This window comes from Hyperolius riggenbachi, chromosome 6 (genome assembly GCF_040937935.1).
Source record: "Hyperolius riggenbachi isolate aHypRig1 chromosome 6, aHypRig1.pri, whole genome shotgun sequence".
NCBI classification, from domain to species: Eukaryota; Metazoa; Chordata; class Amphibia; order Anura; family Hyperoliidae; genus Hyperolius; species Hyperolius riggenbachi.
Window position 1 is genome coordinate 149,027,231 of NC_090651.1, and position 23,534 is coordinate 149,050,764.

Genomic DNA, 23,534 nt, shown 5'->3' on the forward strand with positions numbered 1-23,534 from the left:
CACTTAACTGCACAGGTATGCGCACTGATGCGGTGGGTTCACTGAACAGTACAGGTATACAGTGGCGGGTTCACTGAACACAACAGGTATGCAGTGGCGTGTTCACTAAACAGGTATACAGTGGCAGGTCCACTGAACAGAACAGGTATACAGTGGCAGGTCCACTGAACAGAACAGGTATACAGTGGCGGGTCCACTGAACAGAACAGGTATACAGTGGCGGGTTCACAGAACAGGTATGCAGTGGCAGGTTCACTGAACACAACAGGTATGCAGTGGCGTGTTCACTAAACAGGTATACAGTGGCAGGTCCACTGAACAGAACAGGTATACAGTGGCGGGTTCACAGAACAGGTATACAGTGGCGGGTCCACTGAACAGAACAGGTATACAGTGGCGGGTTCACTGAACAGGTATGCAGTGGCAGGTTCACTGAACACAACAGGTATGCAGTGGCGTGTTCACTAAACAGGTATACAGTGGCAGGTCCACTGAACAGAACAGGTATACAGTGGCGGGTTCACAGAACAGGTATACAGTGGCGGGTCCACTGAACAGAACAGGTATACAGTGGCGGGTTCACAGAACAGGTATGCAGTGGCAGGTTCACTGAACACAACAGGTATGCAGTGGCGTGTTCACTAAACAGGTATACAGTGGCAGGTCCACTGAACAGAACAGGTATACAGTGGCGGGTTCACAGAACAGGTATACAGTGGCGGGTCCACTGAACAGAACAGGTATACAGTGGCGGGTTCACAGAACAGGTATACAGTGGCGGGTCCACTGAACAGAACAGGTATACAGTGGCGGGTTCACAGAACAGGTATACAGTGGCAGGATCACTGAACAGGTATGCAGTGGCAGGATCACAGTACAGGTATGCAGTGGGCTGAGGGCTCACTGAACAGAACAGGTATGCTGTGGCAGGATCACTGAACAGCTATGCAGTGGCAGGATCACAGTACAGGTATGCAGTGGGCTGAGGGCTCACTGAACAGAACAGGTATGCTGTGGCAGGATCACTGAACAGGTATGCAGTGGCAGGATCACAGTACAGGTATGCAGTGGGCTGAGGGCTCACTGAACAGAACAGGTATGCTGTGGCAGGATCACTGAACAGGTATGCAGTGGCAGGATCACAGTACAGGTATGCAGTGGGCTGGGGGCTCACTGAACAGAACAGGTATGCTGTGGCAGGATCACTGAACAGCTATGCAGTGGCAGGATCACAGTACAGGTATGCAGTGGGCTGAGGGCTCACTGAACAGAACAGGTATGCTGTGGCAGGATCACTGAACAGGTATGCAGTGGCAGGATCACAGTACAGGTATGCAGTGGGCTGAGGGCTCACTGAACAGAACAGGTATGCTGTGGCAGGATCACTGAACAGGTATGCAGTGGCAGGATCACAGTACAGGTATGCAGTGGGCTGGGGGCTCACTGAACAGAACAGGTATGCTGTGGCAGGATCACTGAACAGCTATGCAGTGGCAGGATCACAGTACAGGTATGCAGTGGGCTGAGGGCTCACTGAACAGAACAGGTATGCTGTGGCAGGATCACTGAACAGGTATGCAGTGGCAGGATCACAGTACAGGTATGCAGTGGGCTGAGGGCTCACTGAACAGAACAGGTATGCTGTGGCAGGATCACTGAACAGGTATGCAGTGGCAGGATCACAGTACAGGTATGCAGTGGGCTGGGGGCTCACTGAACAGAACAGGTATGCTGTGGCAGGATCACTGAACAGCTATGCAGTGGCAGGATCACAGTACAGGTATGCAGTGGGCTGAGGGCTCACTGAACAGAACAGGTATGCTGTGGCAGGATCACTGAACAGGTATGCAGTGGCAGGATCACAGTACAGGTATGCAGTGGGCTGAGGGCTCACTGAACAGAACAGGTATGCTGTGGCAGGATCACTGAACAGCTATGCAGTGGCAGGATCACAGTACAGGTATGCAGTGGGCTGAGGGCTCACTGAACAGAACAGGTATGCTGTGGCAGGATCACTGAACAGCTATGCAGTGGCAGGATCACAGTACAGGTATGCAGTGGGCTGAGGGCTCACTGAACAGAACAGGTATGCAGCCAGGAAGAAGTTAAGCCTAACTAATCTTTCCCTGAGAGACAGTCTGCAGCAGCTCGCCCTACTCTGACTAATGCAGGCACACGAGTGGCCGTAATGGCCGCCGCTGCCTGCCTTATATAAGGGGGGGTGGGGCTCCAGGGGCTAGTGTAGCCTAATTGGCTACACTGGGCCTGCTGACTGTGATGTAGAGGGTCAAAGTTGACCCTCAGGTGCATTATGGGGCGAACCGAACTTCTTCCGCAAAAGGTTCGCGTGCGGTACCCGCACGCGAACCACCTAAGTTCGCGCGAACCCCGTTCGCCGGCGAACCGTTCGGCCCAACTCTAATAGGCAACAGGGAGCTTCTTGCCATCAAATTGGCCTTTGAAGAATGGCGTCATTGGTTGGAAGGAGCAGAACATACGATTACAGTTTACACTGATCACAAAAATTTGGAATACATCGAGGGAGTTAAGAGATTAAGCCCCCGTCAGGCTCGATGGTCATTGTTCTTCTCGAGGTTCAGATTTATAATTACGTACACTCCGGGTAGCAAAAACATTAAGGCAGATGCCCTGTCCAGATGCTTTGAGCCGGAGACAGCACAGCCCTCTGCCCCAGAAACCATTATCCCGCAGAAATTGGTGCTAGCAACTACAGAGACTTGGAAAGACTGGACGGAGTCTTTAAGTCCCTTTCAGCAGGACGTCCCGGAGGGAAAGCCCGAAGGGGTTATGTTTATACCACTGCCATTCCGTCTTCAGATTTTACAGATGTTCCACTCACACAAAAATGCGGGACACCCTGGGGCCTCCAGAACTCAGGATCTTGTTGACAGGTGTGCATGGTGGCCTTCTCTGGCAACAGATTGCAAGGAGTATGTTAGAGAGTGTGCGGTGTGTGCAAAAAGTAAGCCCTCCCGGCTGGTACCTGTGGGAACGTTGCAGCCCTTGCCCACCCCGAGTGAGCCGTGGACCCACTTGTCCATGGATTTTGTGGGTGAGCTTCCCCGGTCTGAGGGCATGTCGGTCATTTGGGTGGTAGTCGACCGCTTCAGTAAAATGGCCCATTTTGTGCCCTTGAAAGGACTCCTCTCGGCCCAGGAGTTGGCCGATTTGTTCATCATCCACGTTTTCCGATTGCATGGCATTCCGGAAAACATAGTGTCAGATCGGGGAGTCCAATTTGTTTCTAGATTCTGGAGGGCATTTTGTCACCAAATGGGCATGGAACTGTCATTTTCGTCGGGCTACCACCCACAGACCAATGGTCAGACGGAGAGAGTCAATCAGTCATTGGAACAGTTTTTGAGGTGTTACCTTGCAGAAGCGCAAAATGATTGGGTCAAGTTTTTGCCCTTCGCAGAATTTGCGCACAATAATTTGAAAAGTTCTTCCTCGGGATTTTGTCCATTTCAGATAGTGACCGGGAAGTTGCCTAAATTCTCCCCATTGCCAGTCGCCTCCACTCCGTTTCCAGCACTGGAGGCCTGGCAAAGGTCATTTGAAGACACTTGGTGGATCGTGAAAAATAATTTGGAAAAGGCGTTTCAAAGTCAAAAAGGTCAAGCTGATAAAAAACGTTCCTTAGAGTGGAGGTTTCAACCAGGAGACTTAGTCTGGGTGTCCACACGTCACCTGACCTTGAAACAGCCCTCAGCCAAGTTGGGGCCCAGGTTTGTGGGTCCGTTTCCAGTAACTAGAAAGATCAACAATGTCACTTATGCCATTGATCTTTCTGCCAGTATGCGTGGCGTAAGATCCTTTCATGTGTCCCTGCTTAAGCCAGCAGTCCATGTGGGTCCCACTCCTCCTCCTCCTGTGATGATAGATGACCAACCTGAGTATGAAGTAGAGAAGATTTTAGACTCACGCATAGTTCAGAACTCTGTACAATATCTGGTTCATTGGAAAGGGTATGGTATTGAGGAGAGATCATGGGTACCTGAATGTCGCATGCATGCGGAAAAGTTAAGAAGGGAGTTCCATGCGTTGCATCCTGAGAAGCCTGGTAGGAGTTGTCCGGAGTCCACTCCTCAGGGGGGGGGGGGGGGGTACTGTGAGGAAACGCGGAAAAGCCGCCGCTAGTGCTCAGAGTGAGGCGGCTGTTTCCGCGTCCAACATGGCGGCACAACGCGAAGAAACCGCCGCATGCCGCATGGGCAGAGCGGTGGAGTCCGCGTTGGATGCGGCGGATTGCAATACCACTGACATTGTGGTTGGACGCGGGGAAGTCGCCGCTGGCTTGGAGAGCGGTGCGGCGATCCCCGCACCCCAATTGGCAGATACATTGCAAGACATGTCTGGTGTGGCTGGGACTGCTAGTCCACACAGGTTCAGAAGGACGCGCGCGCTGAGAGGCAGAGCTTATATGACAGCCAGAGAAGAGTCAGCTGACCAAGCTGGTCAGCTGACATTTTCACCACCTTCCATTGGTCCAGCACTTAGGGGTGGCGCTGGTGAGCGCTATGGTATATATACTGGGTGCTGGTCATTTCTCTGGTGTCTGGCGTTGCGATCACTACGTGGTAGCACTCAGACCTTGTCCGTATCTGTGTTCTAGCATAGTTTCCAAAGGTGTTGACGATCAAGGACCTCACACCTTAGCGTTAGGAATATTGATCTGTATTATTTGTTATGACCTTCTGCCTGCCTGACTATTCCTCTGAACTCTGACTCTGTACCTTGCTATTTCTGATATCCTGTTGCCAAACTCTGCTCACCTGCTACCTTATCTGTCTGTGTATTAACGACTTGGCTTGCCCGACCTTGAGAACTGGCCTTACTGTTAGAGGCAGGTACCAGATCTGTTAGTGACACCCTCTCACTGGTGTCACTCACGCTCTGTCCTTCCTACTCTCAGCCTAGCTCCTCCCCCGGGAGAGTCTAGGCTAACGGAAGGAACATATTTCTGTGCAGTACCCCTTACTGCTCCAGTACCTTCTCTTGAGGTACAGTACTCAAAGTATTACTGTTGCACCAAACACTCTCATCTCTCAGGTGTCTAGAGGTTAGTAGATATATCTGATTATCGGTGATACTGCAGATCATCAATAATCGGGTATATTCTGCATTCTTAGTGATACTGCAGATCACTGGTAATCAGACCCTCTCTGTGTTACACCGATCGTTACAGATACAGTTGGGGACATCAAACTTGGAGAAGGACTTAGGAGTACTTATCGACAACAAGTTAAATAATCGTACTCAATGCCAAGCCGCTGCAGCTAAAGCTAACATAATTTTGGGATGCATTAAAAGGGAAATAAAAACTCAAAATGCTAGCATAATATTGCCCCTGTTTAACTCTCTAGTAAGGCCACATCTGGAATATGGAATTCAGTTCTGGGCACCACATAACAGAAAAGATATTGCAGTTTTAGAGCAGGTGCAGAGACGAGCAACAAAATTGATACGTGGGATGGAAGGTCTCAATTACCAAGAAAGGTTAGATAAACTGGGTTTATTTAGTCTAGAGAAAAGACGCCTTAGAGGGGATCTAATTATCATGTATAAATACGTCAGAGGGCAATATAAAAGCTTGGCGGATGAGCTTTTTGTCCCTAGGCCTTCTCAAAGGACTAGAGGGCATGATCTGCGCATGGAGGAAAAATGTTTTAGCCATTTATTTAGGAAAGGGTTCTTTACAGTAAGAGTGTTTAAGATGTGGAATGCATTGCCACAGGAAGTAGTTATGGCAAATTCTATACCTGCATTTAACCTCTTGAGGACGGCAGTGCTAAACCCCCCTAGTGACCAGGCCATTTTCAATAAAATAGGCCACTGCAGCTTTAAGGCTAAGCTGCAGGGCCGCACAACATAGCACACAAGTGATCCCCCCCCCTTTTCTCCCCACCAACAGAGCTCTCTGTTGGTGGGGTCTGATTGCTCCCCCCATGTTTATTTTTGTTTTTATAATCGTTATTGTTGTCTTTAAAAAAAAAACCCTGTTTCTTTAAATACCCTACTTCCCTCCCTCCCTCCCTCCAGCCAGCCAATTATGGCGATTGGCTGTCATAGGCTTCTGTCTATGCGAGCTGATCGCTCTCTTGTCCCCCAGGGGGACAGACTGAAGGCGGGGCGGAGCTCCGCCCCCCAAGCAGGAGATGCGCGCGCAGCCTGCGCGCGATCTCCTGCAAAACAGAGCCCCAGGACTTTACGCCAATTGGCATTAGGCGGTCCTGGGGCTGCCGCCCATCGGCGTGACGTGGGCGGGAAGAGGTTAAAGGGGGCTTAGATGCTTTCCTTGCGCTGAAAGACATCCATGGCTACAATTACTAGGAATGCCCAATGATGTTGATCCAGGGATTTTATCTGATTGCCATCTGGAGTCGGGAAGGAATTTTTTCCATTTTGGGGCTAATTGGACCATGCCTTGTAAGGGTTTTTTGCCTTCCTCTGGATCAACAGGGATATGTGAGGGAGCAGGCTGGTGTTGTACTTTGTTCTCTGGTTGAACTCAATGGACGCATGTCTTTTTTCAACCCAAGTAACTATGTAACTATGTAACTATGTTAGTCCAGGAGCAGAAATGCAGACATCAGACCAACAAGCATTGATTCCAGTGATACCTATAATGACTAACTGTACATGGTTTATTGCAAGCTTTCAAAAATGTTAAGTTTCTTCTTTAGGCATTATACATAACTGTGTATGGTTCTGACTCAGTTCTGTATAGTGCCCGAAGAAGAAACTTAACTTCTGAAAGCTTGCAATAAACAATGTACAATTTTTCGGAATCAACGCTTGTTGGTTTGATGCCTGCGTTTCGGAATGCAAATTATATTTTGCTGAAAAATGTCTTAGACATCCTTGGCACATGCCACGGAGAGAGGGAGACATTGCTATTGCTCTATTTTAGAGCCCTTCCACATCATTAACCATGCAGGCTGGTATAGCTCAAGGTGCAGAGCCCCATTTGGTGTAGGCACCAAATTCTAGATATACCAACATGCATGGGTCACAAGTTAAAGAGGCTTGGGAGGGAGACTCCACAATGTAATTTTTCTTAAAATATGTATACAGAACCAGTGATGCTCATCTGGATTTCGGATATCCGGGTAACCTGGATATCCAAACTTTTTTACACTATCCGATTCGGATTACAGATTTTTTTTAAAAATCCGGATAGCTATCTGCGGATATTTTGACAGCCAACCCGGATATTTGCGGATTTCTCCATATATCCGAATGCGGAGTACAGGTTCGATAGCAAAAGACAGACACACACACACACACACACACACACACACCTCCCCTCTCTCTCTCTCTCTCTCTCTCTCTCTCTCTCTCTCTCTCTCTCTCTCTCTCTCTCTCTCTCTCTCTCTCTCTCTCAGGGATTTGTTGGATGTTTACTTTTTTAAAATCAACTTTCTCAAAAACGCTAAGATCTTTATGAAAAAAATATTTTTTGACATGTTCCCAAAGAATCAAATTTCACATTTTTGCTTAAGTACATGTAATTGCAAAATTACGGGACATAATTAAGGTTACGCACAAGATTAATTGCACATTTTCCAGGGACTTGGCATTATGATTTCACATCGTAATTGCAAATTTTGATTGAAATTATGATTATGTGAAATCCTAGCTCAACACTAATGTGGAGTACAAACCCTCTCTATTTTCGGGAAAAAAATAGGATTGGCAGTGGCATAACTGGCTTTTCTAATATTCCTGTGAATTAGTTTGTAACTCTAGTGTCATATACATTTAGTATACAAAAGTAGATATAATTTGCCTGACTACCAATTTAGAGTTTAAAATTATATTTATCTGGTGTTATGATTTTTAGCCATTTGCTTTAAAAGACAACAGTAGTGAGAAGAAGATTGAGGCTGTCATGTTTCTTTCCTTTTAAACAATACCAGTTGCCTGGCTGTCCTGCTGATCTATTTGGCTGCTAGTATCTGAATTATACCTAAAACAAACATGCAGCTAATCTTGCCAGATCTGACAATATTGTCAGAAACACCTTATCTGCTGCATGCTTGTTCACAGTCTATGGCTAAAAGTATTAGAGGCAGAGGAACAGTAGGATAGTCATGCAGCTAGTATTGCTTCAAAGGAAATAAATATGGCAGCCGCCATATTCTTCTCACTACAGTTGTCCTTTAACAACATTTCCGTTGGCATGAATTGTTTACTAATGTTTTGTGTGATTCTATGGCAGGTTCTATAAAATTTAAAGAGCCATCATACGAGAAACAGGAACGATTAATAGTTGAGAATATTTCTAACCACAGCCTGAGCTGCGAGCCATTCCCCTCTGACAAATCGGACTTCAATTTCAGCATTGCAGGATATAATTTCCCCATCTCCTATTGTGAAACGAAGACAATCAACTGCAGTATCACAGACTGCAGGAATCCAATTACATTATTATTAAATACACCACCTGGTAAGTTTGGATGACATCTTTATAATGAGGCCCTGATCAGTAATGTTCAATGTAAAACTAGCACTGGGACCCATATCTCCCTATTGCAAACTAAACCACATGGTTATTGAGAGTGCATAGGAACAATATTTCATCATCACATTTGTCTTTGTTGGTTTTGTTTGAGTTAAGTTTGTGGAGTTTTGGAGGTTTGTTGGAGTTAAGCTACTTCATCTGAAGTTGTCTGATTTTTTTGTCTGCGATAAATACTGTGTCCTACATTGTTCATTAGGATCCCGCACTGTTAAAGCTAGTTCACACAGTGCATCAGTTGTGTAGCTGAATAATTCTGCATGTCAGCTCACAGCCCCATACAATTCTATAGGCTTGTTCACATCTGCATTTTAACAGATCACATTATTCCAAAGGTGGCCACTAACGATCCAATTTCTATAAAAAAAAATCAATCGAGCGATCAGATAATTCTGATCGGAAGAAAGATCGTTCACGAACCAATCTTTGCTTCCTATCTATCACAACCAACAAGAAAAATCCAAATTTTGGTTTGACAAAAATCCAATCGGACGACTATTTTTATAATCGTTCATAATCGATTGTGCCCATCAACTGAAATTGTTTACAACCAATCTGATCATGAATTTCTGATCGCGCTAATGATTTTTCGCTAGAAATTGGACCGTTAGTGGCCAACCTAACTCACTGCATGCAAGCTCTGAATTTAAAGAGACACTGAAGCAAAACAAAAATTATGATATAATGATTTGTATGTGTAGTACAGCTAAGAAGTAAAACATTAGGAGCAGAGACATAAGTCTAATATTGCTTCCAGTACAGGAAACGTTAAGAAACTCCAGTTGTTATCTATGAAAAAAAAAACTTGGAGCCCCACTACTTTCAAAGTCACAGAGAGCTCTGTCTTCTGAAGGTTGTTATCTCAACTGTCAGTCACTGTATTTCTTTTTTCTTCAGCAGAGGACAGTTCAAACATTCACTGGCCTGCTCTGTAAAATCATTTAGAATGCTAAGTAGTGTGTAAACTGCAAATATTAGAGAATGATGCAATGTTATAAAAAACACTATATAACTGAAAATAATATGAGAATATTTTTTTGCTACTAATGTTCTATTAATTATTCGTACTACACAACCAATTCAATCATTATATCATTTTTTTTTTGCTTCAGTGTCTCTTTAAGTCTATATCCAGTCTTCATTTTAGTTCACACATTTTAATACATGCATTATGCAACGGACCACTGTGAATCCAGCCTAATCACAGCTGTAACATGTCTGGCCATAACATACGGTTTTTGAAAGACTTCTATTTAATGGCTTGGGGAGGGTGCTGGAAGCTAATGGGTAAATATTTATTTGGCATTGGCAAAACTTTAGGATCAGCACAACTGCCTAGGTGGTTTCAAAGGGGTTTTACAATAATAGCACCTGCTTGCCTCTGATTCCCTTTTTTAATTTACATTAAATGTATAATATCTATACTGATACATAAATATTAAAGAGAAATTCTGCTTTGTTATAGAACTGCTATTAATATTGATCAGTGCTGTAGAAGTCATTTGTTTGATGCCAGATTATTAAAAATTAAGTTTCTGTTTCAATATACAGACAGCTATGGATTTCCAAAGCTGACTGTGAGAGCACTGCTTTGCAACCATGGCAACAGCATTCATTTTGGGGAATGGATTAAGCATGTGCTTCTAGTTTGCTGCATGAATAATGGGTAATTGTTAGATCTGTGCTTTTGTCCATTTGTAATTCAGGCCTCATTCAAAGTGGGGCATTGCGTTGTAATGCGACGTTAAAGACACAGTGCAGCATTACCACGCAACTCAAAAAAAGGTGTTAACGCACATTAACTACTTGCCGACTGCACATAGCCAATGTGCGCCGGCAAAGTGGCTCGCCCTGGACCACGTAACGCCAATTGGCGTCGGGTCCTGCGACTCTAGCTGGCCGGGGATCGCGCGCTGTGATGCTCGCGCATCCGCCAGCAATAGGCTCCGCCCACCCGCGACATCAACCCGCCGGCTGTTCGGAAGTGCCGGCGGGTTGTTAACCCCTCGATCGCCGCAATGCAAGCGTATAATACGCTTTGTAATGTATACAAAGCGTATTATACAGGCTGTTTCCTGCCCTGGTGGTCCCAGTGATCGAGGGACCACCAGGGCAGGCTGCAGCCACCCTAGTCTGCACCCAAACACACTGATCCTGCCCTCTCTTCTGCCCCCTGATCGCCCACAGCACCCCTCAGATCCCCCCCCTGCCCACCCCCCAGACCCCTGTTTGCACCCAATCACCCCCCTAATCACCCATCAATCACTCCCTGTCACTGTCAACGCTATTTTGTAGATTAGGTCCTAAACTGCCCCCTGGGTGCTCCGGATCACCCCCCACACCCTCAGGTTCTCCCCAGACCCCCCCCCCCCCGTGTACTGTATACATCTATTCTCCCCTGCAATCACCCACTGATCACCTGTCAATCACCCATCAATCACCCCCTGTCACTGCTACCCATCAGATCAGACCCTAACCTGCCCCTTGTAGGCACCTGATCACCCTCCCACACCCTCAGATTGCCCGCAGACCCACCCTCAGATCACCTCCGAAAGTGCATTGTTTACATCTGCTTTCCCCTCTAATCACCCAATGATCACCCATCAAACACCCCGTCACCACCTGTCACTGCTACCCATCAGATCAGACCCTAATCTGCCCCTTGCGGGCACCCAATCACCCGCCACACCCTCAAATAGCCCCCCAGACCCCCTCTGATCAACTCGCCAGTGCATTGCTTGCATATATTTTCCCTTGTAATCACCTACTGATCACCTATCAATCACCCCATCATCCCCTGTCACCAACTGTCACTGCTACCCATCAGATAAGACCCTAATCTGCCCCTTGCGGGCACCCAATCACCCGCGCACACCCTCAGATAGCCCCCCAGACTCCCTCTGATCACCTCCCCAATGCATTATTTACATCTGTTCTCCCCTCTAATCACCCACTGATCACCCATCAATCACCCATCAATCACCCCCTGTCACCACCTGTCACTGCTACCCATCATACCCATCAGATCAAACCCTCATCTGCCCCTTGCGGGCACCCAATGACCCGCCCACACCCTCAGATCGCCCTCAGACCCCCTTCTGATCACCTCCCCAGTGCATTGCTTGCATCTATTCCCCCCTCTATTCACACCCTGAGACACCCATCAATCACCTCCTGTCACCACCTGTCACCCCCTAGCACACTTACCCATCAGATCAGGCCCTAATTTGCCCCGTGTGGGCTCCTGATCACTCGACCAAACCCTCAGATCCCCCTCAGACCCCCTTCCGATCACCTCCCCAGTGCATTGATTGCATCTACTCTCCCCTCTAATCACCCCCTGAGACACCCATCAATCACCTCCTGTCACCACCTGTCTCCCCCTAGCACTCCTATCCATCAGATCAGGCCCTAATCTGCCCCCTGCGGGCTTCTGATCACCCGGCCAAACCCTCACCCGCCCCACCGCAGTGACAGAATTTTTTTTTCTGATCACTGCTGGTACGACTTAACTGTGGCTGAGATCAACCGTTATGCCACACAATAAGCAACCGCCAATCCAAGAAGCTACTATGCTCAGCCTTTTCGGTGGAAGACACTCCAAGTTTCCGAACGTAACATTTTTTTGGGGCCTTCTACTTAACATGGGTCTAGTCAAAAATAATGTAAAGAAGTAGGCAGGAAGTACCGCTTCACTGTGCTGAGTGGGACAGTGCAGGAACACGAGCAGCCAGGCCCAGTAGAAAAATGTGGAAAAAGGAAGGTCCGCACCAATGTCTCCACTTCCAATATCTTTATTCAGGACGTATCCAGTTTACAGGTAATAGCACTTGACTGACATGTTTCGGACTCTAGGTCCTTACTCATAGTCATTTCATGGCTCAGTAAGTGCAGGTTAAAAAGAGAGATGGCAGCTGGAGGTGGAACACGGCCCAGCCCATCCTAGGGAGGGAATAAATCACTGGCCACATCCCACCAAAAACTACCGACTCACTGGAGAACCTAAAAAGTTTTTATATATGTATAAAACCAAACACTTGAACAAATAAAATACAAAAAGCCAACAAACAATGCAGCATAATGAATGAGGATTAAAACACCAGCCATTGATAGAAAAAGACATATCCCCACCATGCACCTGCCGGTTGCCAAACATTACCGGCAGGTGCATGGTGGGGATATGTCGGGTTTCTCCTTCCATGGGATTGAGAGGGTTTTTTTGCCCAAACGGGGAGGTGATCTTCAGGCCCTGATTCGTAAAAGGGAGGCACTCTGGATTTTCCGCCTTGGTACCAGGTCACCTAAGGGTTTGAATGCTAGGTGGGATTTGGCTTTGGTTACGGGTTAAGGGGAGGTATGTCCTCATTATTTTGGACATTATCCCATATTTATGTGCCCAACACTGTAACAAACCATTTGTTTGATCTCATTGGTGCAGGTTGTCTTTTTCTATCAATGGCTGGTGTTTTAATCCTCATTCATTATGCTGCATTGTTTGTTGGCTTTTTGTATTTTATTTGTTCAAGTGTTTGGTTTTATACATATATAAAAACTTTTTAGGTTCTCCAGTGAGTCAGTAGTTTTTGGTGGGATGTGGCCAGTGATTTATTCCCTCCCTAGGATGGGCTGGGCCGTGTTCCACCTCCAGCTGCCATCTCTCTTTTTAACCTGCACTTACTGAGCCATGAAATGACTATGAGTAAGGACCTGGAGTCCGAAACATGTCAGTCAAGTGCTATTACCTGTAAACTGGATACGTCCTGAATAAAGATATTGGAAGTGGAGACATTGGTGCGGACCTTCCTTTTTCCACATTCAAAAATAATGTATTGCGGTCTTATTGGTCTACGCACCCAATACATCACATGCCCATGTTCTCTGCTGCTATGTCCAGGTCACGATTTGAGAACAACCTGCGCTTCCTGCACTTTAGTGCCAATACAACCTGTCATCTAAGAGGCCACCCTGCTTATGCGCGGTTCCACAAAATTCGGCCCCTCATAGACCACCTGACATCAAAATTTGCAGATGCTTATACCCCTGAACAGTCATTTTGAGGCATTTGGTTTACAGACTACTCCTCACGGTTTTGGACCCCTAAAATGGTGAGTATGGTGAGTTCATAGAAGATTTTATTTTTGTCACAAGTTAGCGGAAATTGATTTTTATTGTTTTTTTCCACAAACTTGTGACAAAAAATAAAATCTTCTATGAACTCACCATACTCCTAACGGAATACCTTGGAGTGTCTTCTTTCTAAAATGGGGTCACTTGTGGGGTTCCTATACTGCCCTGGCATTTTAGGGGCCCTAAACCGTGAGGAGTAGTCTAGAAACCAAATGCCTCAAAATGACCTGTGAAATCCTAAAGGTACTCATAGGACGTTGGGCCCCTTAGCGCACCTAGGCTGCAAAAAAGTGCCACACATGTGGTATCGCTGTACTCAGGAGAAGTAATATAATGTGTTTTGGGGTGTATTTTTACACATACCCATGCTGGGTGGGAGAAATATCTTTGTAAATGGACAATTGTGTGTAAAAAAAAAATAAAAAAAATCTCATTTACATGAGTCATGAGTGGGCGGTAGCTAGGGGAGGCTCAAGTTAAAACTCACCTGATCGCAGTCCAGCATCGCATCTCCATGGCAAAAGGGCGTCACATGACATTGGGACGTGCCAGCGTATTGCATGTGTAATACGCTGGCACTTCAGGATGTTGTGTCATGTGATGCCATGGAGACACGATGTTGGACAACAATTAGGTACGTTTGAAGTCTTTCCTAGCTACCACCCTCTCGCAACTCTGCAGAGAAGGGGGGGGGAGGAGGAGAGGGATCTGGCCTCCTGTCGGTGGGCTGGAGTAACAGCGCAAGCGGGTCTAATCCGGCCTGTGGGCCATAGTTTGCCCAGCGTTGAGCTAGCTCCTTGCACTGCCAGTTTGTTTTAGACACACTGGGCTTGATTTACTAAGACAACTAGCATGCCTTATCAGAGTTAACATGCCTTACCAGAGTTAACAGAACTTATGCCTGCTAATTGGCAATGACGAGAGTGCCACTCGTCATGCCCTGAGCCCCTGCGTGTCCAATCACCTTAAAGGACATTATCCCATCACTTTGATTGGCCCAGAAGGCTGCCTGTCAAGTGACAGGCTGCCTATTGGGCCAATCAAAGTGTGGGAACAATGTCCTTTAAAGTGATTGGACCCGCAGGGGCTTAGGGCAGGACGAGTAAGCCTACACAGCTTGAGGAAGGGGTATATCTACAAGGGCTTTATCTCTTTTATGCATTAAAGAGCTTTAAATACATCCACGTGGTGCTGCTGATCTCTGCTCTTCCTGTTTGGGGTGCTGCTGGACTACAGCATCATATCAGTCTAGCACACGTCTGTCCTCACTGGAGTGCCTATCAACCTCATCTAATATTGCCAATTACCAGGCATAAGTCCACAGCACTCGCTATGCTACTCTGATAAGACGTGTTAACTCGGATAAGATGTGTTAATTCTGATAAGGCATGTTAACTCTGATAAGGCATGCTATTTGTCTTAGTGAATCAAGCCCACTGCGGATTGGCTGGATCTTATGTGCATAGAAAACCAAAGTCAGCAAGCTGAAATAATGTTTGCTACTAATTCTTGCAATATATACTGTAGAGCTGAAATAAAACTTTTGAGTTGCTCTCAGTAAAGTCAGAATTTCCCAAATGTCTAAACATTTTTTCAACTATGATGATTTTGTACCTATAAGCAGAGACCATTCACAAATGTAAGTCAGTTGGAGGTGTTTTGAATGGTGGGTTTCCTATTGCCAAAAAAAATCATGTTTTCTCACTAGAAATAATGCTATTTTTCTTAGACAGAAAACCTGCTCAGCGCTCAGATGAATCCCTAGCCAATATGGTTCAAATTATATTGTCTATAATCAATATGATTCTTCAACTATGACACATTTATAATCCTTATATAATAAGTATCAACAATCTGGTTGTTGTGAACAGTACAGTCCTCTTGTGCTACACACAATTCAATGGGTGCGCTTCTGGAAACAAAGGCTTGAGTCAGTCCTTCTTTGCAAACACTATTCCTATACCAGATCAGCGCTGCGACCATGTATCCTTCTATATAGATTGTAGCCACCACCAAGGACACCCTAAAGGATCCACACTCACCAGCTGTGATGGGCCATTAGTCACAGTGGCCTTAATCCGCTTGTGGGGTACTTATCAGGCTCCCCATACCCTGTGGCTGACACCACTCACAGATCCCTTCTTGTCTCCTTCTTGGGTCACATATACACCTCAACATAAACAGAGTCTATCATTGCGCAGATATCTTGTAAAAACGTATGGTTTATTAAAAGGTTCCACTCACATATTCCAAGCAGATGTTAAGCCTGTGGAGTATAGGAACGGGCTCCACCCCGTGCGGCCTCCCGGGCTGACCGCCGTTAAGTTGTTAAATCCAGGGCTTCCCTCGCTCCACCACGCCAACAGGTCCCTCTGCTTCCACTCCTCTCAGTTCCGCATGTGGCTCCTCCCTATCGATTTCGTCATACAATGACTCATTCAGAGGGACCTGTTGGCGTGGTGGAGCGAGGGAAGCCCTGGATTTAACAACTTAACGGCGGTCAGCCCGGGAGGCCGCACGGGGTGGAGCCCGTTCCTATACTCCACAGGCTTAACATCTGCTTGGAATATGTGAGTGGAACCTTTTAATAAACCATACGTTTTTACAAGATATCTGCGCAATGATAGACTCTGTTTATGTTGAGGTGTATATGTGACCCAAGAAGGAGACAAGAAGGGATCTGTGAGTGGTGTCAGCCACAGGGTATGGGGAGCCTGATAAGTACCCCACAAGCGGATTAAGGCCACTGTGACTAATGGCCCATCACAGCTGGTGAGTGTGGATCCTTTAGGGTGTCCTTGGTGGTGGCTACAATCTATATAGAAGGATACATGGTCGCAGCGCTGATCTGGTATAGGAATGCTATTTTTCTGGCAACCTGCTGATATGGTCACATAGACACCTAAAATAATGTTTTTTTTGTATAGATTATTTTGCACACTACACACTTTTAAATTAATTGTAATTTATTATACTGTATTATTTTCTCCTAATATAAGCTATATTTCCCATAAACATACTGATATTATTTACACTTACACTTACCATCTTTTTTTCCCAGATGCAGAAAACTGTAGCTTATCACATAAAACAACAAACGACTTTGCTTCATTTACCTGGAACATTGCGGCAAGCTGTAATGCGAGTTTAGTAAAAGTGATAACCATTTGCACTTACAACGGTAAGTACTTGGTTCAAAGTACAAGTCTCTGTTAAGAGTTGGACAAGATTATCATTATCACCTACTACTGGTTTATAAAAAAAAAATCTGGACCAAATCTTATGGGGAACTATGAACTATGCCGTCTTGTTGCTATAGAAAGCAACTGAATGACAGTGTTTGTAACCATGTTGCAGGGCTGTTTTTTGGGCATAGACAAACCAAGCAGATGCCTGGGGTGACAGCTGCTTTAGGGGGCAACAAGCAGACCATGTTCTATGCAAACTCTTTTGCACAACTACTAGTTCCATTAAGACAGGGATGAATGCTGATGTTAACACCTAAATGGGCCCTACAGATTAACATACGAAAGGTAATTTGAATAGAACAACAATGAATGGCAAGTACGTTTCATTAACTATTTAAGCTGCAATTGTTTTGATTTGATCTGTATTGCAATTGTATATTGTTGCAACTCTTCTGCATTTCCAGGACAATGTTCCAACCTGTAAAGACCCAGGCTTCACACAAACAGTATTAGTTTTTTTTTTTTTTTAATAAAGTGGTGCTGGCTACACACCTCTCTTTCCTGTCTTAAAGGATACCTTTGCACAAATATAAATTTGGAAGGAATGGGGGAGACGGCATCTGTAGTGGGCTCTCCTCATGCCTACTGCTCCCTCTGTTCTCCTCCATCCCCCTCTATTACTCTGTACCCAAAAGTACTTCCTGGAGCTCTGTGCATGCTCACTACATAGTTGTGACTTAGCATGCATGCACAGCGCCTGCGCAGTCCGCAACGAACCTCCACTCCAGTAAGTAATTTCGGGGGGGAGGGGGGGGGGAGCGGAGGGCATGAGGAGAGCCCACTACACATGCCTGCTCCCCCCGTTTTTAAATTTATATTTGTGCTAAGGTATCCTTTAAAGGAAACCAGAGCCGATGTAAACTAAAAGTTTTATACATACCTGGGGCTTACTCCAGCCCCATCCGCATGGATTGCTCCCATGCTGCCATCCTCAGTCTTCTCCAGCTCCTGTACTGGATCCCATAACTTCCTGCAGTCGTGGCCAGTCTGAGGCAAGTGAAGTGCGCAATTTATGTATCTCTCCATCAGCCGCTGGAGAGATACATAGAGGGCGCACTTCTCTTGCGCAGACTGGCCGCAACTGGAGGAAGTAGTGGGACCCAGTACCGGCTCAGAAGGTGGACTGCGGCGTGGGAGTGATCCATGCAGATGGGGCTGGAGGAAACCCCAGGTATGTATAAATCTTTAGGTTTATGTCAGCTCTGGTACACTTTAACCTCCCTGGCGGTCTATTAAGATCGCCAGGGCGGCTGCGGGAGGGTTTTTTTTTAATTAAAAAAAAACTGTTTCATGCAGCCAACTGAAAGTTGGCTGCATGAAAGCCCACTAGAGGGCGCTCCGGAGGCGTTCTTCCGATCGCCTCCGGCGCCCAGAATAAACAAGGAAGGCCGCAATGAGCAGCCTTCCTTGTTTTGCTTACATCGTCACCATAGCGACGAGCGGAGTGACGTCATGGACGTCAGCCGACGTCCTGACGTCAGCCGCCTCCGATCCAGCCCTTAGCGCTGGCCGGAACTTTTGTTCCGGCTGCGCAGGGCTCGGGCGGCTGGGGGGACCCTCTTTCGCCGCCGGATCGCCGCAGAGCGGCGGCGATCAGGCAGCACACGCGGCTGGCAAAGTGCCGGCTGCGTGTGCTGCTTTTTATTTCGCTCAAATCGGCCCAGCAGGGCCTGAGCGGCGACCTCCGGCGGTGATGGACGTGTATAGTCGTCCATACTGCTGAGGAGGTTAAAGAGACACTGAAGCGAAAAAAAAATTATGATATTATGATTTGTATGTGTAGTACAGCTAAGAAATAAAACATTAAGATCAGATACATCAGTCTAATTGTTTTCTGTACAGGAAGAGTTGAGAAACTCCAGTTGTTATCTCTATGCAAAAAAGCTATTAAGCTCTCCGACTAAGTTAGTCGTGGAGAGGGCTGTTATCTGACTTTTATTATCTCAACTGTAATTGAACTGTTTACTTTTTCTCTGCTAGAGGAGAGGTCATTACTTCACAGACTGCTCTGAAAGACTCATTTTGAATGCTGAGTGTTGTGTAATCTGCACATATTATAGAATGATGAAATGTTAGAAAAAACACTCTATACCTGAAAATAAAAGTATGAGAATATTTTCTTTGCTGCTAATCTTCTAGTAATTATTCATAGTACACAACCAATTCATTATATCATATATTTTTTTTCGCTTCAGTGTCTCTAACATTTATAGGAAGGATTTGTTTGTAGGTTGAGTGAGTTTGAGCCAGTAAGGTGTATCTGGCCTGGTAATAGTACATACTGTATATCTTTTATATTCCTCACATCAGAGTGGACTTGTGTTCCAGAATTCAAATCTCTGAAGAAACCTGGTTGGAACATGGAACAAAAAAAAATTATAGTACTTATTATAAAACACTGCAATGTGCATGAGTGAGAATCCACTCAAGTGACTAATAGTTGCTAAGGACAATAATATTTAACACTTGCCCGTACTATCAGTGTTAGTGTTAATTAATGTAATTGTTGTAAAATACTGAACTGTGACAAAAGTGTATGTAAAACCATATTTTGTTTTTGTTAACCATTTTTAGAGACTGAGAAAAAAGAAGGTGGAAAAGAAGTGCTGGACTTGAAATCTTATACAAATTACAGTTGTGATTCAATTCTGTTCTATGGCCAAAAACGTATAACATCAAAGTCAGTAGATATAACAACAAAAGTTGGAAGTAAGTAATGAATTCTAATTCATATAAACAAAAGGCTCACTGTACTACATGTTTATGAAGGTTCATGGTGGATACCTTACCTGTGCTTTTAATTTTTAGCATGAACAGGTCTTCCGTCTTTTCTTCTTGGTTTCTCTTAGGCTAGGTTCATGATCTAATGCCTGGTACACATGATGACTTTTTTGGCAGATTTACTGCCAGATAGATTATTTCCAACATGTACAATCTGACCGACTTGTGCGGTAATTACCTCAACACACGTCAGTAAATGTCAATTCATAAAGCAGACACCAAGCGGTAATGTCATGAAGCAATACCGCCTGCTTTAAAGTGGTGATAAGAATGCAGAGTTTGTGCGAGGAGACTGTGCTGGAAGCATGACTCACTAGCAGAAGCAGAGGCAGCTGTGACTGACAGGAGCAGCGAGCCAACAGAAACATCCCCTGTTCTCCTGCAAGTCTGACTGATGGAATCTGATAGGACGTGCAGCCTTTGCGGGACAAGCTTTTAAACACCCCAGGCAGCTGCAGAGCGAGATCGGAACAAAACAGGCACTACCTGAGTACCTTAGGCTGTGTGTCTGTTTAACCTCTTGGGTACCTGTTAGAAACTAGTGGGGGTAAATCACCCAAGCTGGGCATGTGTAAAGTTTCTTGGAAGTTAATCTAAGCTGTGGCAATTAAATAGAATGTTAAAAAAGACTAATAGATAGATTCAGAGCAGATTCAGAGCAAGCAGAGGCAGTATAACAAAACATGCACATTTAACCACTTGACCACTGAGGGGTTTTACCCCTTTAGGACCAGAGCAATTTTCACCTGTCAGTGCTCCTCCCTTTCTGTCGCCAATAACTTAATCACGTCTAATCACAACAAAATGATCTATATCTTGTTTTTTTTTCGCCACCAATTAGGCTTTTTTGGGAGGTACATTATACTAAGAATTATTTTATTCTAAACACATTTTAATTGGAATAATAAGAAAAAAAAGGCAAAAATTATTATTTCTCAGTTTTCAGGCCTCTACTTCTACTGTGGATAAAACCCACACGTTTTATTTGCCCATTTGTCCCGGTTCTTTAAAATTTTTCCCTAGTACAATGTATGGCGCCAACATTTTATTTGAAAATAAAGGTGCACTTTTTCAGTTTTGCGTCCATCACTATTTATTTATTTTTTACATAATTTATTGAAGAAAAGAGAACATTTCCAGCTACAATCACCAATTCAAACGAGCAAGATACAGTGCTTTCTTCCTTGTTTCTTCAAAATTGACAAAATAAATACAAAACCAAAAATTAGCCCCAAAACAGCCCCATCCTCCTCCTCCTCCTAATCCACAAACAGATTCCTCATCAAATCTACTCCTCAACAGGGTTGCTCGTAAACTACGCCAGCGCGAATATACGCATCGTAGTACGCAACTACGCATCGTAGCTCGTAGGCGAAGTTTAAGAACTACACTTACGCATTTCCGCGTAGTCGTAGTCCCGCTATGCGTAGCTTCGCCCGCTACGCGAAGTTGACGTATGTATTGCGAAGTCAACTACGCGTGCGGTAATTGCATTTATATGGGTCATTGCGCATGCGCAGAAATTTTATTGCCCTTTATACGCATACAATTCCGCATTGGATGTTGGAATGTATGCTTATATTAGTTTGTGTATGCGCATGGTTAGCAGATTATTGCGGAAATTTCTCCGCATAAGGGCATAAGCGGTCGCATCAACTACGCTACGCAATACGTGAAGCTTGCGTATTTTAATGCGTAGTCTACGGTATGCTAACGTAGCGAAGTGGCTGATTTCGGAGCCGTAGATTGCGAAGCGTATTTGCGTAAAAATACGCGTAGTTCCAGCGTAGCGAAGTTGGCTGCCTACGACCATCCCTGCTCCTCAATACAACACATAAAGGAACTGTCTCTCCTACAAAATACAGTCTATTTTTTCTTCAAGGGACTCCTCCCCCTACATCCCCAACATGTTCCCATACTCCCCTGTGTCTTGAAACTCACTCCATTTTCCCCATTTAACATTAAAAGCTTCTAGCCTATCCTGTTGTAAATCAATCTGATTCTCCATATTATTTACCATATTTACTCTATCAATTCATTCTTTAAGGGTAGGAGAACACTGGCATCTCAATTTAACCGGAATTAAACTTTTAGCTGCTATCAGTAGTTGAGGAACAAGCAATCTCTTATATCTGCTAATAGATACAGAGTATCCATGCAACAACGCTTTCACTGGATCCCAGTCACCCCATTCCTTACACAATCTCAAAATACATTCCAACACACCATTCCAAAAACCTAAAATAACCGGACATTCCCAAACCAGATGCATCAATGTACCTTTTGCCCCACAACCCCTCCAGCATCTATTACTAACCCCCTGAAACATTGCAGCCAACCTATCCGGTGTTCTATACCATCTAGTTAGTAATTTAAAGTTAGTTTCTTTTATTCTAGAACTAACAGGCGTAGCATGCGCCAAGATACAAATTTTCCTCTTTTGACTATTATCCAAAGAGATGCCAGCATCCTCCTCCCACCTAGCCAAATAATCTGGAAATTCTCCACCTCCCATCCGAATCAACTCTTTATACAGGAATGATACTAGATGTGCGGGAGGAGCCCACAATACAAATAATTTTTCAAACTCAGATAACTCGGTTTTAAAACAAAAAACTGTCATGATCGCTGCTGCAGCCCCGGTCATCATGAATTATCAGTCAGATTGTTTTGTTGGGAATTTCAGTTTTGAAAGGCGTCTGGTATCCACCTTTAAGGGGGGAGGTACTGTCATGATCGCTGCTGCAGCAGGTACTGCTGGCAGTAGTAGTGCTGCAGCTCAGGCAGTCCTGATCTCTTTCCATGCAAGCTGCATAGCTTTGTCTGCCTTTCCCTGCTGTCAGCTTGTGACTGATTATCATTCACCTGTGTGGGAATCTGCATGTCTGCTCCCATCGGATGACCTCAGTATAAAGATCTGCTTCCTGCAGGGCTCCTCGGGTTATCATAGCTTCAGTTTAAGTCTGTCTTGCTGTTGCTACAGCCCCAGATCGTGTTTCTTGTTCTAAAGATACTTTGCTGGTCTTGCATCATATATTGGTTCATTGCCAATATATATGCATACCAGCACCTTTGTTATTTTCCTTGTATTCGTGTTACATTGATACATCAGTGTCGCTGATGTATACGTACACGAACTGTTTATATCCTGTGTTCAGTTAGTCAGCTTTCCAGCACATTTTGGTAGTTTGCGCGTATCGTGATCACCCGTGCTGAGTTAGTTATCCTGCTCCTGGTTCTGTTTGTGGATTGCCTTCATCTCTGCGAAGAGATAACGAATCCTTCTGATTCCTGTTCTGTTACCGTTTGTGGATTGCGTTCATCTCTGCGAAGAGATAGCGAATCCTTCTGAGTCCTGTTCCCTGTATTGCTCCAGTCCTAGTCAGTGTTCCTGCTTATGTCATATATCGGTTCATTGCCGATATATACATATGTTAGTCAGACGTTACAAATAATTTCATTGATAGCTGTAATTGTAATACGCTAGGAAAACATACTTATTGTATATTTGTCTGTGTTACGTTCATCTATCTTAATCCTGCTATTTCCTGACTATCCTGTCCTGTCTTTGTGAGGCACGCCATCGCTGCAACGCATTGGCTGCCTCATTCCAGTCTGTCTTGTTGTGGACGCTTGCTGTCGCTAAGTAGCGGCTGGCTAGCAAGCGTTCATTCTGTCTACCTGTCCTGATCTCCTCAGTTCTGGTTTATGCGCTCAGCGCTACCTTGCGCTGAGACGTTATCGCAAAAGTATTGTTTGTGGCTGTCGGATCTGCACCGGCTCTGTGCGCCACAATCTCCTATTGGAGTCAGTCCTCCCCTCCACTATACTAG

At 45.2% G+C, this 23,534-nt stretch overlaps 1 protein-coding gene across 3 annotated transcripts in view; it reads left to right on the forward strand.

Annotated features, from left to right (window-relative positions):
- PTPRC (protein tyrosine phosphatase receptor type C) overlaps positions 1-23,534 on the forward strand; it is a 414,848-nt gene that overhangs the window by 154,771 nt on the left and 236,543 nt on the right. For all 3 annotated transcript variants that reach the window (XM_068240076.1, XM_068240078.1, XM_068240079.1), the window contains 3 exons: positions 8,246-8,473; positions 16,734-16,853; positions 19,495-19,629. In XM_068240076.1, the coding sequence (XP_068096177.1) occupies positions 8,246-8,473; positions 16,734-16,853; positions 19,495-19,629 (483 nt within the window). The remainder of the gene's footprint in view (positions 1-8,245; positions 8,474-16,733; positions 16,854-19,494; positions 19,630-23,534) is intronic.